Source organism: Notolepis coatsorum, assembly GCF_963971535.1.
Source record: "Notolepis coatsorum genome assembly, chromosome: 1".
In the NCBI taxonomy this organism is placed as follows: Eukaryota; Metazoa; Chordata; class Actinopteri; order Aulopiformes; family Paralepididae; genus Notolepis; species Notolepis coatsorum.
The window spans coordinates 238365027-238382339 of record NC_140165.1 but is presented as its reverse complement, the minus strand read 5'-3'; the positions used below and the strand labels follow the sequence as shown (position 1 = coordinate 238382339).

Below are 17313 nucleotides of genomic sequence, written 5' to 3'. Positions count from 1 at the left end.
TGGCCTCCACCTTCTCACAGGAACCCACCACCCGCCTCCTACGCTCTCCCCCGCACTCCGCTTCCTCCCCCCACTGAAAAGCTTCTCTACGGAGCTCAAAAAACGACATGGTTGGTTGCTGCCGAGTTGTTTTTTTTAACTCTCGACGGAGACTGATATCAGATACATTTTCTGCAAATTGGTCACGCAAGGCCAAGTCGCTGCACCACGCCTCCTTCACCTTACAGTGATTGATCTCTTCCATGACAGCCAGTAATGCATGTGAATATTCCCGGACAGACTCCCCTTCCTGCTGTCTTCTATCAAAGAACTGTCTTTGTAACTTAGAGAGTGACAAGGGCTGCCCATATATCTCTCGGAGAATGTCTAACACCCGTGCTGGATTTGATCGTTCAGCCTGTGGGTGATACTTTATCTCCTGCCTTGCTTCCCCCCCCAGCTGCTCATAAATGTACGCTGCCTTTTCAGCTCCAGTGTAGGAGCGGTAGACCAAAGTGGCATTAATTTCATCCAACCATTCATAAAAATTTGCACTTGACCCCCCAGTGAACACTGTACATTTTCTCTCTTGTGTCAGGTATACAATACGTTCCCTGGGACCAACAGCTAGACTCTCACCCCCCACATGCCCACCCCCCCCCAACCCCTGATTACCAGAGGACTGAGTAGACAAGGGAGATTCCTTCCCATCCAACCTCTGTACTAAAGAGTCATTTTCATTTTTCAACTGGCTGATGGCCTCTTCACCAGACTGCACTCTGGCTTCCAGAGCAGCCAGTTCACTTCGCAAGTCCTTCACACTCATTTTTATGTTCCACAAGTCCACCTTAAACCGTGGTGTCGCGTCACTTCCCCAATGGTCCTCTTGTCAGGCCTGCCGCCTGGCAGGAGACTGTTGTGACGGCAGAGTCTTCTGTTGCCCGACTCCCCGGCCTCTCTTCTTGGACGCTGTGTGGTCACTGCTTTTAGCCACTCTGTCCCTGAATCCTCCCCCTGTATGCAGATCCAATCTGTCTCTCTATGTGCTGTTATAAATACCCGAAGCCTAGGTCACAAAATCAAATTAAATCCTGCCAACTGCGCCAAACTGTAACCAGGAGGCTTAGGACATATAACAGACAGACAAAGCAATTATGTTTAATATAATTATCTTTATTTAAGCTATGATATCAGAAAGGATTAGTTGAATTTTATACAAAATAGAGGTATCACTATCACCATGTATACATCGGCATGTATACATTTAGCACAGAGAGACAGACTGAATCCACACTACTGCTCCCCCTAACCTAACATAGCCAAAGCAGTGACCACCTGTTGACCACCACACGTTGAATGAAACACCCGGCGTAGCAAACGCCACACGCAGCACGCACCCGGACCGCAACGGTACGACTATTCCCCCAACCTTGGTATCGCCAGGCGCAAGCACAACGCCCCGCCTCGTCGCTGTTCACAGTCTGTCGTCCCCAGGACACTTGAGTATTTACTCGCCACACACTCTCTCGTCTGGTAACATGCGTGGGGAAATGAATGCTGCTGCCATCGCCCGTTCCCAACTAGCAGTGTTTGTTTCAGCCGCCATCCGGTCAGGCTGAAATACACGCTGACGCCAGAGCCACACCCACAATACCCCCCAGCTGGCCACATATATATTTATTCTTACCGTAGATATATATACACACGGTAAGAATAAATGATTATATATATATATATATATATATATATATATATATATATATATATATATATATATATGGTCTGTACATACCTGCATATAATCCTTTTTACATATCTGTAGATACTATATCTATATCTGTACATATCCCTTACCTACTCTTACTAGTTACACTGCTGGCCAGTATGACTACTACCATAGTGTCTTTACACCTGTATTATACTACAACTATGTACATACATCTGATTAGCACCATTACTCAGTAGTACTAATTTATATTTTTTATATCCAGTTTAATCACCTGTATATTGTATATTACTGTTGCAATTTACTGTTACATTTGGACTCTGGTTGGATGCCAACCTTATTTTCCCTGTACTGTACTTGTGCTGTATAATGACAATAAATTATAATCTTTGAATCTAACCCTTATATCAAGTTGTCAAGTTGAAACCACCTATAGTAGATATTACCGCTCACAGTACTCTGATACTCGAGCTCCTGCCCCCAGTCTGACCCCAAGGGTCCGTGAGCAGCAGTGCTGTGTTTTAAGGATACAGGCCGGGTCGTCCATGTCAGGCTCTGGGGTGTCAAAGTAGGGGTGAGTGCTGAGAAGCTCGGGGACCAGAGGCAGCACCAGGGTGGGGTGGCGAGAACCCAGGAACTTCAGACACCTCCACAAAACACACAGGGAACAGTTAGAGAGTGAACCCAGGATCTTCAGACACCTCCACAAAACACACAGAGGGAACGGTTAGAGAGTGAACCCAGGATCTTCAGACACCTCCACAAAACACACAGGGAACAGTTAGAGAGTGAACCCAGGATCTTCAGACACCTCCACAAAACACACAGGGAACAGTTAGAGAGTGAACCCAGGATCTTCAGACACCTCCACAAAACACACAGGGAACAGTTAGAAAGTGAACCCAGGATCTTCAGACACCTCCACAAAACACACAGGAACAGTTAGAGAGTGAACCCAGGATCTTCAGACACCTCCACAAAACACACAGGAACAGTTAGAGAGTGAACCCAGGATCTTCAGACACCTCCACAAAACACACAGGAACAGTTAGAGAGTGAACCCAGGATCTTCAGACACCTCCACAAAACACACAGGGAACAGTTAGAAAGTGAACCCAGGATCTTCAGACACCTCCACAAAACACACAGAGGGAACAGTTAGGCTACGGTTACACCTTAGTTTCGTTTTCGGTTTCTCCAGATCGCAACGCAGTGGTAGCCAAGTGAGACATACGTTTGCAACCCGAGTACTTTCGTTTTGTCAGAACGAGGCTTGGTCAGACCACAACGGATGTTAATGTTACAATGTACAGTCCCGCGAAATAACGTTATGAATGCCCGAAATAACATAACATCACAAAGTACAGGTCCAGCTCAGTATGATGTCATAATCAAACATTCTAGAACATTTGTGTATCTATTCAATAATTCTCTCACAGCTGAGTGTGGACGACAGCGGGGACGAGGGAGAGTAACTACCTCCCCTCGCATGCTCAGTGCTGAATTCAAGACGAGATCCGTTGTGGTCTGACCAAGCCTCGTTCTGACAAAACGAAAGCGTTCAAGGTGCAAAACGAATGTCTAACTCGGCTGCCACGTGTGTTGCGCTCTGGAAAGCGAAACTCACCTGAAAAACGAAACGAAAACAGCCTAGGTGTAACTCCAGCCTTAGAGAGTGAACCCAGGATCTTCAGACACCTCCACAAAACACACAGGGAACAGAGCTGGAAAGATCCTCTCTGAGGGGGAGCAACTCCTCCCCTCCCCTGCACAGACACAGACACACAGACACAGACACACACACTTACTTCCAGACGGAGTTGCGGTCGGTGGGGTACTTGGTGAGGTTTTTGAGCAGCTCCAGCAGGGCCAGCTGAATACACTCTTTAGTGGAGACATTAGTGTAACACACCAACTCATGAAGAGCCTCTCTGATGTCACGAGAGTGGTCCTGGAAGAGAGGAGAATAGAAAGATGAGAAAAGAGAGGGAGAGGAGAGAAGAGAATAGAGAATGGTGAGAAGAGAGGGAGAGGAGAATGGTGAGATCATGAGAGAAGAGAGGGAGGAGGAGATGAGAAAAGAGAATGGAGAGATAAGAGAAGAGAGGGAGAGGAGAATGGTGAGATGAGAGAAGAGAGCGAAAGGAGGAGAGGAGAGAAGAGAATGGAGATGAGAAGAGTGGGAGAGGAGGAGAGGATGGTGAGAGGAGAGAATAGAGGGAGAGGAGGAGAGGAAAATGGGAAGATGATAGAAAAGGAGATGAGTTGATGAATAATATAGTAGTAATAGTAGTAGCAGCAGCAGCAGTAGTTGTGGTGTATATGTGTGTGTGTGTGTGTGTGTGTGTGTGTGTGTGTGTGTGTGTGTGTGTGTGTGTGTGTGTGTGTGTGTGTGTGTGTGCGCGCGCGTGCGCGTGCGCTCGTGTGTGTGTGTGTGTACCTCCAGCACAGCCAGCACAGTGTCCAGCTGGTCCTCTCTCAGAGTGATATTAGTGGAGATCTCTCTCAGGACGTGGATGGACTGGAGACGCACCTCCTCGATCTCGTCGTTGAACATGTCCACCAGGAAGTCCAGACACTTCTCCGCAAAACTGGCAGACGAGCGGGCGAGCAAACACAACGCCTCTACTGCTGCTATACGCACCTCTGCATGAGGAGGAGGAGGAGGAGGAGGAGAAGGAGGAGGAGGAGGAGGAGGAGGAGGAGAGAGGAGGGAGGCGGAGGAGAAGGAGAATAGATTCAACAAGCATCACTTTTCATAAACAACACGACTGACCTTTGTCTTACCTTACTTACATTATTGTCGGATCCAGAGAGCCGGCCTACAATAGCGAACAACACGCAGAACAACACGCAGAACAACACACAGGACAACACACAGGACAACACGCAGAACAACACGCAGAGCAACACGCAGAACAACACACAGGACAACGTGCAGGACAACACAGAGCAACACGCAGAACAACACACAGAGCAACACGCAGAACAACACACAGGACAACACACAGGACAACACACAGGACAACACACAGAACAACACACGGAACACGTGGCCTCTCTCGTACCGTACATCTCGTCCTCCAGGCCGTGCACGAAGGCTCCGCAGGCCCCCGAGGCGATCAGGTAGACGGAGTTGGTGTCCACTTTCTCTTTTGGGGCGTCGTCGGCCCACTTCCTGCCCGAGGAGAACTCTCCGGAAGCGTAGAGCTCCTTGGCCCGTTCGTGAGCCGTGCGCTTCCTCTGTGGAGGAGGAGGGACGGGGAGTGAGAAGGAGGCGGGGTTAAAGTTAGGCTGGCGAGACACATAGAACTGTTCACACAATTTAGCTGCAGTTGCAGGTAGCAGGTGACATCATTATTATTAGAAGATTACTTTATTGTCAATGTACACAAGGCAATATCCCACCTAGGTACACACCACACGGCACACACAGTCCCCCACAGAGAGGAGGTTAGAGCACAGGGTCGCCCACAGAGCAGTTTTGGGCTCAGTGCCTTGCTCAAAGGCACATGGGCAGGATAGTGGGCACCGTAGATGTAATACCAGCCACCCTTCAGTCACCAGCTCACAACTAGAATATACCCTCCCGTCAGTGGCGGGGATCGAACCAGCGACCTTTCGGTTACTGGCCAGCCTCTTTACCTCTAGGCCACTCTTCCTATCTAGGAAAGTTGGTGTTAAATGAAGTAGGGCTGTACCGAATGTCATTTTTTAACATTCGAAGCTTCGATTGAAGTATTCGAATGAAGCTTCGAATGTCTATAAAAAATGTTTTTACTTAAAATTATTATTATAATTTTTTTTTACGAAATCCTCAATTTGAATAAAGTGATTAATCTGATTAAATTAGTCTTTTTCTTTTATTAAATCAACTTTCTTTAATGAATATAACTCATCAGTTTCGTCAACATAAATAATCCAATAAGGGCACGGTTGGATGGTGACATCTTATAGTATAATATTATAATATTAGTGTAGCCTAATCTTTAACTGCAACTGTGAAGAAAACCCCCATTGGTTTAAACAGATTGAATAGACACAACAAAAAAGATTTAAAAAAAAAAAAAAATACGTTTTTTTTTTTAATTAAAAATAAAAAATTCGAATGTTGATTTAGAATTCAAATGTCAACATTATGATCGAAGCTTCGAAGCATTCGGTATAGCCCTAAAATGAAGTACAACCACAGACGGGGAGGAACCGAGACTTCCATTTTATTCGTATTACTTTTTATCATGCCTATTCTATTTTATTATCTATTCTATTTTATTATTTGTATTTTTGCACAATCGAGGCGGGCATGGCCACCTTCATTTCACTACATGGCTTGGTATGTATGTGACAAATAAAACTCTTGAATCTTGAGACGTGGAGCTCCCTACAGCTACTTCCCTCCCCAGCTCTGGCTCAATAGGCAGAGACAAGGGACTCTACCAAATGAATAGAGTGAGACGTAGAATTGCTTATACCAGTAAAAGTAGAGGTTTATTTGATTGATTTGCCATGTTTTGGGTCTTAGAAGCATATTGACATTTTAAACTCGGGACTGTAATGCAGTGAATCTTTTAAATGTTTTTGTAATATTTTTTATAAAAAAAAATGTTTTTGTTACATTTTGGGTGCATACTGATGACTTTCACCTTTTTTTGACGATTTACAAAAAATTTGGCTAAACTAGGCTAACGATTTGGCTTGTTTTACATCAAATTGATAACATATTTTATTTATATTATATTAAAATTTACATTCCTGAAATTTAAGCAGCTAATCACACAGGTCAGTTTTTTTTTTTTTCACTTTTTCTCCCATTTTCTATATTTTCTCCCATCCCAATTTCGTATCATCCAATTCAACCCTCCCCTGTCACGAACGCTGTTTCTTGCCTCCCACAAGCCAGCTGCAATGTGGACTAAGTCATACATAGCACAAGTCCCCTCCGGTACTTGAGGTAACAGCAGTCGCATCTTTTCACCTGCGCAGCTCGATCTCTCAGTGGCGAGGAGTAACGCGTGGGAGGCTCACGCTGCCCCCGACACTTCCTGATTCTACTGCGCAGGCGCACCAACCGACCTGTAGGAGTCGCTGTCCACAACGCCCGATCCCCACCCATCAGTTTCCCTCCCCCTAATACGGCCAATGTGTATTAGTATGAACGACCAGCTAAACTGAAAGCAATGTGGAGCGCTGGGATCGAACAGGCGATCCCAGCGTCTCCGCATTCGTGGCGAGCGTCTTGCCCACTACGCCACGTAGCCGCCCCACAGGTCAGTTTTGTTAATGACGTGAGTTGAGTTTTCAGTTTTCAGGACATGGCCTCCCGCCCGTCTTCTCTTCCTATATCCCAGCCTCTTTGGTGCAACCCCATCCCTAATGGACAAAAGGCTTTCAGATAGGGATGTCCGATATTATCGGCCGACCGATATTATCGGCCGATATCGGCAGTAAAATGTGATATCGGAAAATATCGGTATCGGTTTAAAAAAAATTAAAAACAATAACAATATTTGTTATATATATATCCAGTGAAATTATTAGTTACCTGAAATTATTCCGTTTTTTGGACGGGGAAACCCTGCATATATCGGTATCGGTTGATATCGGTATCGGAAATTAAGAGTTGAACAATATCGGAATATCGGTATCTGTTGTGAAGGGCCAGATTAAACTGATAATCTACCTTTATCGTTTGATATACTTTGTATATTATTTATATATATACACGGAATATCCCTTTACCTGCATTCAAACCAGAGTAATATTCGCTCTCCTTATTGGACAGCGCCCCCAGGCGCCAGCGCGCAGGCCCCCAACGGCAGGTTCAAAGACAAGTTCAGGCATGTCAGGACATGCCCGGAGTCAGCGTATTGATACCAGACAAAGACTGCGGTTTGGGACTAGATATTCACTTAAGTATAAATACAGCGCAAGGTGCGCACACCGTGCCTCGTTCAGTACCTTACCCCACCTTCACCACGAGTCAACGTGCAGTGAAGTGAGCAACCTTGCGTCTAACAGGGCATTGAGAACCACGTGCGAATAGAATAGTAAAGTGTCAGAGTTTAATGCAGTAACGTCGAGTTCGACCTAATCTAATGTGAAGTAAATAGTCGTTCATTTATTGTATATCGTGCGGTCACAGTTCGTTCGGTGTAGCATTACCCAGCGGTTCGTCGTGTCTTTAGCTAGTGTACTTAGCCAGGGTGTGTGGCCTAAATACGTCGCCCACACCCGAGGAGTCCTAGGCGGAGAACCGTTGGACATGTACACAGGAGAATCGGCGTCGGCGATTGCAGAACCATTACTGGTTGGATTATATTGATTTGGAACGTGGTACCCGGAGAAGAGCATTGTTGATTTCCACTATCGTTTGGGATTCAACCTCGTGAGGATTACAACTCGGGCTGGCCTCGTGGATGGAGGCTGGCTAGCTGTCATCAATGCTATCGAGCATTTGGATTACAATTATTGCTTTGCTGCTGATCAAGGGAGTTTACAAGGACCGACTCCTGTACCTGGAGTCTCTTTATTCCTCATTGAATCAGACGGAGTACCCGAACATTCCTCTACCCTCCAGGCCTTACACCCCCGGAGGGAACCCATTGTCTCCAGGCGGTACCAGTGTTGCCCTATATAGTTGCTACTATACGACAGGTGGTGTCAACTTAGACCCATCGTAGGATTCCTGCTATTCTTAGTGACTCATGCTATTGACTGACTTTACGTATATTCTTCGCCATACAAGCGCGACCCTAATTCTCATTCTGTAACCTAATGTTGCCTAATAATAATAAATTACCCTCAAATACTATTTCTTTGTCAATGCCGTGTTCTTGTGGGTGTTCACCATCTATATTTGATGTACTGTCTGGCCAGTAATTAAAGTACATAACTAGCAGTGGTTTAATCTATCACAATCTTTAATACAGTCAGGGTTTTGTAACCCCTCAGTTACAATTGGTCCTTCGAGCCGGAGGGTATCAGTGTAATATTTAATATAATATTAATATTGACATGGCCAGCGGTGAACACTCTCCAAGCGGCTCCCCTAAGCTAGAACGCCCGCAGCGCAAACGTCAGCTACCTCCATATCTGGAGGACTTCGCTTTCGTTCTACCCCCTAGCTTATCTAAACAGACGTTAAATACGGATAAATCGGATAGTTTAAGCATGTCCAATCCTATCGACTTGGCGACCCTGCCAGTAGAGACCCCAGTGGGTTCAAACAAAACTGACTTAGCTCACGGGGGGACCAAGTGGGACATGACGTGACTATACCTCCAGACAGCGTCACCGGGATAGACCCCGGAGCGCTCCAGGATAAAGAAAGCGCTCCAGGGATAGAACCCGACACACAACCAAGAGAAGAGAACCGCGCCCAGGAGATAGACCTCGGAGCGCGCCAGGAAAACAGATCTCCAACAAGCCCTGTCAGCACCCGATCACCTCCGTCAGTGTCATCCCCCAGCGAGGCGGACCAGAGACTGGCGCAAGCCTTGATCGCCACGCTGACAGCCTCGACCGAAAGAGACCGACTCCAGGGTGAGCGCGACCGGCTTCAAGCAAAGACGCTTAGTGAGCGCGAACACTCTGCCACGGAAAGAGAGCGCCTCCACGCGCAACTCCAAGCGCAAGCCCTTAGTGAGCGCGAACACTCTGCAGCGGAACGAGAGCGCCTCCGGGCGCAACAATTAAGCGAGCGCGAACACTCTGCAGCGGAACGAGAGCACCTTCACGCGCAACTCCAAGCGCAAGCCCTTAGTGAGCGCAAACACTCTGCAACTGAGCGAGAGCGCCTCCAGGCGCAACAAAGGAGTGAGGACGACCGCATAAGACTGGAGGAGAGGCGCCTTCAGACGGAAGAGAACATCGAACGAGACCGCGCCAATGCACAGCGCGACGCCGCCAATGCACAGCGCGAAGCAGAGCACGACGCCGCCAATGCGAAGCGCGAAGCAGAGCGCGACCGGCTGCAGGCGCAGATGATAGAACAATTGATCGCCAGGGCGACACCCCCTCTCTCCGCACGGAGCTCCCGGAGATCATCACGACAAGGGTCTAGGGCACCTTCCCCTACCCGACAAAGCTACCCGGGACCCGGCCAACAGGAGGAACCTGTCTACGTCTCCGAGCCCCCTCCCCGACCGGTCCATACGAGACCCAGCCAACGGGAAAAACCGGCCTACGTCGCCGAGAGACTAACTAGAAGACTCCAGGACCTAGAAGAGGAAGAGGAGGAATATCAAGCCCACCAGCACAAACGTACTTCGGACCAGGAGGCCCAGTACAGCCCCAACTTCAGCCCCGAGTCACTGCACTACAAACCCCGACCCAACTCACGGGTGAGTTTGACGTACAGTCAGCACCGAGGAACAGCACCTGGGGACCCGGCCTCTGGTACCCACCAAGTACTAACCCACGACCACACGTACGGGGAGACTCGCCCAGGAGGCCTCTTCCCCTACGCTCACCAATGTACCAGCCATCTATGGCATCGTACCTTGGCACACCGACGTTCCCAGACTTTACGCGCGAGGACAGAGCACAGTACACGGAATTACGCATGTGTTTGGAGACTATGATGTCCGATGTCCCCGACGAGTCGTACAAATATGCCATCCTCCTCAAGCATCTCAAGGTGCCCAGAGCGCATAACATAGCGCTGGCATATTCCAACTCAAGCACCCCATACTCCGCGGCTCTGGTGGCCCTCGACCAGCGTTATGGACGCATATGGGATTACGTGATCCAAGAAATACGGGATATCGACCGTCTCCCCCCAGCCAAAGACAATAGAGCACTGGATGACCTCTCTATCAAGGTACAATCCCTCGTGGGGATGCTGGGGTCCCAAAAGGAGAAGGGGAGATATGAACTGTATGCAAATTCTAATGTGGAGCGAATACTGGAGAAGCTCCCTCCAGCCCGCCAAGAGCGTTTTCGGCGGCAGAGAGACCACCGTGATCCCAACGGCCCAGAGCCATCCCTCCTAGACCTGGTCGCTTTCCTCGCAAGGGAAGTTAGTAGCCTACGACTGGACACATTCGTGTGGAGTGGATCTAGCCCAAGAGATGGACCTCGGAGGTCCAACGATAACCGCCGGTCAGTGACAGTTATGCACCAGGCCGAGTCAGTGCCGCAGCACAAGAACCACAGCACCCCCCAGACCAAGGGGAAGTGGAAGATTGTATGCCAGTACTGTGAAAATGAACATTGGCTGTCTCAATGTGACACCTTCAAGAAGCTGACCGCTGACGAGGTGAGTCAGTGGATCAAAGCCAACCGCCGCTGCTTCCGCTGCGCGCGCAGCCATATGGCAGCTGAGTGCCGCCTAAAGAAAAGATGCAGCAAGTGCGACGGCGCCCACTTGGAGGTCCTACACGACAGCAACAAGAAGAAACCCGTACCCCCAAGCAGCTCGAGAGTGAACTTCATGTACATAGACCCTGCGAAGAGCGGGAGCTCCCGAGTGCTCTTGAAGGTGGTCCGAGTGCTCTTAAGCTACGAGGACAAGGTCATGGACACTTACGCCATCCTAGACGATGGGTCAGAAAAGACTCTCCTCCTCGCATCCGCCGCAGCCCGGCTGGGTCTGCGGGGGAGCGAAGAAACAATGACAATCCGTACCATTAGAAGAGACCTGAAGACCATAAAGGGTGAAAATGTCTCCTTCACGATAGCAGCGGTCGGGCAGCCCGAGAAGCAGTATAGCATCACTAACGCCTTCACCAGCCACGACATAGGCCTGTCACAGTACACCTACCCCATCCCAAAGCTGATGGAGAAATACGTGCACCTACGTCAACTACCTATACCGCTCATCGACGACGCCACCCCGACCCTGCTCATAGGATCCGACCACGCACACCTCATCGTCCCAACGGACCGGGTCCACATCGGGCCCAGAGGCTGTCCAGCAGCGGTCGAGACCCGCCTGGGTTGGACACTACAAGGCCCCCTCTCCGGGTCTTCCAACCGACCGACAGCCACTCGCTGTCTCTACACGAGGATAAACGAAGAAGACACCACCCTCTTGCAGCACGTCGAGAGGCTATGGACATTAGACGCGATGCCCTTTAAGAATGAAAAGAAACTTGTTCGCTCAAAGGAAGACACTTATGCCATAGCCCTCCTCGAGCAGAAGACAAAGAGAGTCGAGGTCAACGGAGTGATGAGATACGCAACTCCACTCTTGAGGCGAGAGGGTATGCCCACCCTCCACGCCTCAAGAGAAGCGACAGAGCGATATCTACTGAACACCGAGCGGCGTCTAGCCAAAGACCCCACTCAAGCCACTGTGTACCGCGCTGAGATCGACAAGCTGATCACAGCGGGACACATAAAGAAAATTGACATTCAAGAGGCCGACCAGACGACTGAATCCTGGTACGTGCCCCACCACAAGGTCCACCACAACGGCAAGGATCGCATTGTATTCAACTGCAGCTACCAGATCGGACTACAGAATCTGAATAAAGAACTCTTGCCCGGCCCGACACTCGGCCCCTCTCTCCTCGGCGTACTACTACGTTTCCGCCAAGACAAGGTGGCCATCAGCGGCGACATCAAAGGGATGTTCTTGCAGGTGCGACTAGTGGAGGAGGACAAGCCCCTGCTGCGGTTCCTATGGAGAGAGAGGATCAAAGATGAGCAACCATCCATCTACCAATGGGAGGTCCTCCCCTTCGGCACCACATGCAGCCCATGCTGTGCTACGTTCGCACTTCAAAAACATGTGACAGAAGACCCTGAAGCTGACGAGGAGGTCAGACAAAGTGTAGAGAGGAGTTTCTACGTGGACAACTGTCTGCAAAGCGTCTCGACGCCAGAAGAAGCCGAAGCCCTCCTGCTCAAGCTCCGCGCCTCACTGATCAAAGGCGGCTTTGATCTCCGGCAGTGGGCCAGCAGTGACCCTCAAGTACTTTGCAGCCTCTCCCCAGAGACAAAGGCAGCAAGCAGCGAGACCTGGATGGCGACCACCCCAGGTGAAGCACAGGAAATGACATTGGGCCTAGTCTGGCGCATCAAAACAGACTCGCTCCATTACAAATACACACCCCTGACCCCGGAGCAGGGAAGGTCGACCCCTCTACCGACCACCAGACGGAGCGTATACAGAACACTCGCAAGTCAATACGACCCGCTGGGGTGTATCCTACCTTACACCACTCGGGCGAAAATGATTGTACGAGAGCTGTGGGACAAGGAACAGGGCTGGGACGACCCCATACCCGACCACCTAGCTTCCACCTGGAGAGAGTGGGAGAGAGAGCTCAGCTCGCTCCAAAATGTGAACATACGCCGAAGCTACTTCCCACCCACAGTGCGGCTGGAGACGTGCCAGATGGACCTGCACGTCTTCAGTGACGCCTCGGAAGTGGCCTACGGCTCGGTGGCCTACTTGCGGGCCCGAGAGGAGGGAGGAGAAATACACACAGCCTTCATCCTGGCTCGCTCAAGGATAGCCCCCCGCAAGCAACAATCGATCCCGCGTCTAGAGCTCTGCGCAGCTCTGGTAGGCGCGCAACTCGCCACGTTAATCCAACGTGAACTCACCATCCCGGTGCAAAGAACAATCTTGTGGTCAGACTCCATGACCGTACTCACATGGATCCAGTCCGATTCTTGTAGATACAAGGTCTTCGTGGGAGTCAGAATCACAGATTCAAGACCTGGTAGGATCAGCGTGCTGGAGGTACGTGGACACGAAACAGAACCCAGCTGATGTCATCACACGGGGGATGTCCCTAGATGACCTCACACGTCACAATATCTACAGTGACGGTCCTGAGTTCCTCAAGCTCCCGGAGGAAGAGTGGCCTACCCCCACCCCTCGGGAGGCTAGTCAAGAGGAGGCAGAGATCAAGAAATCTATGTTCTGTGGGTTGACGCACATCCCAGTCCCCACTGACCCTAACATAGACGACTGCCTCACCTTTGAGAGTGCGCAGCTAAAAACATTCTTGTGGCACCACCCTGAGGTTCCCCCCACTACCGACATTGACGCATCGAACTACGCAGAGGCAGAACTCCTTCTGCTACAGCGAGCCCAAAGAGACTCGTTCCCCGACGAGCTAGACTGCCTGCAGGGAACAAAGCCAATCCCGTCAGACAGCAGACTGCTCCACTTGGCCCCCGAGCGCGACACCCATGGCCTCATCAGGGTGGGTGGTCGTCTGAGACGGGCCCCGGACTTAACGGATGACGTCAAGTTTCCTATAGTCCTCAACAGCCGACACAAGGTCACTGAGCTCATCATAAAGAAATACGACGAGGATGTGCACCACGCTGGGGCAGAGAGAGTCTTCGCTGAGATCCGACGTCGCTATTGGATACTGAGCGGAAGAGAAGCAGTACGTCGCTTCCAGCGGACTCGTCTAGACTGTCGCAAGTGGCGAGCACAACGCCCTCGAGTACGTCTCAAGTGATGTAGCAGATGTCGACCCAGTCACCCCCAACACTCTCTTGATGGGGCGGCTGGACCCCGTAAGCAAAGTGATCACTGGTGCCGACGGAAAGGTCAGAGCGGCAGAAGTTATTGTCCAGGGGCGGACCTACACCCGACCCGTGGCGAGGCTCATAGAGTTGCCGAGGCTCCCTGACTCCCCTGATGACGATCATGACCCACCCACTGACTTTGTAGATTGCCCTACTCCCCACAACAGACATTGAGCAGTTGACTGGACTATTAATCTGTCTCCCTTAACTAATTAGGTGCGGACTAATTAGGAGGCGGCTGTTGTGAAGGGCCAGATTAAACTGAGAATCTACCTTTATCGTTTGATATACTTTGTATATTATTTATATATATACACGGAATATCCTTTTACCTGCGTTCAAACCAGAGTAATATTCGCTCTCCTTATTGGACAGCGCCCCCAGGCGCCAGCGCGCAGGCCCCCAACGGCAGGTTCAAAGACAAGTTCAGGCATGTCAGGACATGCCCGGAGTCAGCGTATTGATACCAGACAAAGACTGCGGTTTGGGACTAGATATTCACTTAAGTATAAATACAGCGCAAGGTGCGCACACCGTGCCTCGTTCAGTACCTTACCCCACCTTCACCACGAGTCAACGTGCAGTGAAGTGAGCAACCTTGCGTCTAACAGAGCATTGAGAACCACGTGCGAATAGAATAGTAAAGTGTCAGAGTTTAATGCAGTAACGTCGAGTTCGACCTAATCTAATGTGAAGTAAATAGTCGTTCATTTATTGTATATCGTGCGGTCACAGTTAGTTCGGTGTAGCATTACCCAGCGGTTCGTTGTGTCTTTAGCTAGTGTACTTAGCCAGGGTGTGTGGCCTAAATACGTCGCCCACACCCGAGGAGTCCTAGGCGGAGAACCGTTGGACATGTACACAGGAGAATCGGCGTCGGCGATTGCAGAACCATTACTGGTTGGATTATATTGATTTGGAACGTGGTACCCGGAGAAGAGCATCGTTGATTTCCACTATCGTTTGGGATTCAACCTCGTGAGGATTACAACTCGGGCTGGCCTCGTGGATGGAGGCTGGCTAGCTGTCATCAATGCTATCGAGCATTTGGATTACAATTATTGCTTTGCTGCTGATCAAGGGAGTTTACAAGGACCGACTCCTGTACCTGGAGTCTCTTTATTCCTCATTGAATCAGACGGAGTACCCGAACATTCCTCTACCCTCCAGGCCTTACACCCCCGGAGGGAACCCATTGTCTCCAGGCGGTACCAGTGTTGCCCTATATAGTTGCTACTATACGACAGGTGGTGTCAACTTAGACCCATCGTAGGATTCCTGCTATTCTTAGTGACTCATGCTATTGACTGACTTTACGTATATTCTTCGCCATACAAGCGCGACCCTAATTCTCATTCTGTAACCTAATGTTGCCTAATAATAATAAATTACCCTCAAATACTATTTCTTTGTCAATGCCGTGTTCTTGTGGGTGTTCACCATCTATATTTGATGTACTGTCTGGCCAGTAATTAAAGTACATAACTAGCAGTGGTTTAATCTATCACAATCTTTAATACAGTCAGGGTTTTGTAACCCCTCAGTTACAGTATCGGTAAAAAAGCCAATATCGAGCATCCCTACTTTCAGACATTTAAAATGCTGTAAAACATGCTTTCTACTGCAGATGCTGCCGTTTGGATAAAAGGTAGCTTCTAGGGCTGACCTTCGAATTTTTTTTTGGCAATCGAAGCTTCAGGGCCGAGCTTCGATTTTAATTCGAAGCTTCGAATAAAAAAATAATAATAATTGTTGTGGGACTTGTACAGCACTTTGGTAAACTTTGTTGTTTTTAAATGTGCTCTATAAATAAAGTGGATTGGATTAATGAATTAAGTAGCCCCTTTCGTGACTGTGACGCAGCCAACACAGTGTGATTTAATTCAAGGTGGATCGCTGTTGTCGTTTGAACAACTTCAGATTTCATGGGAACTACCAATCCCCCAAATCAAGAATGTTTAAGATGAATGAAGTAAGATTTTGATTATTTGAAATATGGCCTGTGTAGACTAAACTATGCACAGAATTATGTCAGTCTACAAGGTCCGGATTCTACATGGTCCGGCAATGTAGACCTTGTAGACTCCACTACAGACCAATTATCAGTGAATGTTCATGCATTTTTAAGAAGGGCTACTTCCACAAAAAAACAAAGAACTCACCAAAACATCTCAGTAGCACCTTATCTAAATGTTCTATTTCATATATGGAGATTCATATTTATTTATGTATTGCATGCATTTCTACATTTTATTTCCCATTTTGTTTATTCATCCCAGTATCTTTCTTTCTTATGTGTGGAATTCTACAAGGCATTTACATTCACATTTACATTTAGTCATTTAGCTGACGCTTTTATCCAAAGCGACTTACAAGTTCTGTACGACAGGTCATCAGGAAGGATACAACTCTATCAGCTGAGTAACAATATTCATCAAAGTGTTGCGTGTTACAGTGTAGGTTAGTTTATTAGGACAAGTGCATGACACGACAGTAAGGTTAGTTAGGGTTAGATTTTTTTTATTTGATTTTTTAAATTTTATTTCAGATAATGGTTGAAGAAGTGCGTCTTTAGTCGACGGCGAAAGATTGGATGGGATTCGGCTGTCCTAACTGGGGTGGGTAGTTCATTCCACCATTGTGGGGCAAGGACTGAGAATAGGCGTGTAGGTGGTGTATATGTGTTTGAGGATGATATCCTTCAAACAGGCAATAGTGATGATATAATTTTGGCAGTGCTGAGCTGGGTTACTTTCCTCCAGTGTATTTGTCCCCCGGCCCCACCCAATGGCCCTATGCACACACACAACGAAGTAAAAATAAAAATAAGAAAGATTTGAAAAAAATAAAATTTGAATTTTTTTTTTAATGTTCGAAGCTTGTGCCATCGAACGAAGCTTCAAAGCTTCGAAGTATTTAAGACAGCCCTAGTAGCTTCCCCAATATTGGGTTGAAATACACAATAAAAGCCGGGCAGGCGACACTGCGCTTCCATCGTCTTGACACACATTGTCTGGCTACTGTGTATTTAGCCTTTAAGCCGTTCCTGTGTACAACATGTGGCTCTGTGGCGCAATGGATAGCGCATTGGACTTCTAGTCAAGCACAGG

The 17313-nt window shown here is 48.6% G+C and overlaps 1 protein-coding gene across 1 annotated transcript in view; it reads right to left on the bottom strand.

The window, feature by feature from the left end:
* Positions 1-17313, bottom strand: part of ints4 (integrator complex subunit 4) — a 62886-nt gene that overhangs the window by 25932 nt on the left and 19641 nt on the right. Inside the window, exons 11-14 of the mRNA XM_084320011.1 lie at positions 4774-4948; positions 4146-4351; positions 3514-3656; positions 2237-2352 (exon numbers count right to left, since the gene is read on the bottom strand). Of these exons, the coding sequence (XP_084176137.1) occupies positions 2237-2352; positions 3514-3656; positions 4146-4351; positions 4774-4948 (640 nt within the window). The remainder of the gene's footprint in view (positions 1-2236; positions 2353-3513; positions 3657-4145; positions 4352-4773; positions 4949-17313) is intronic.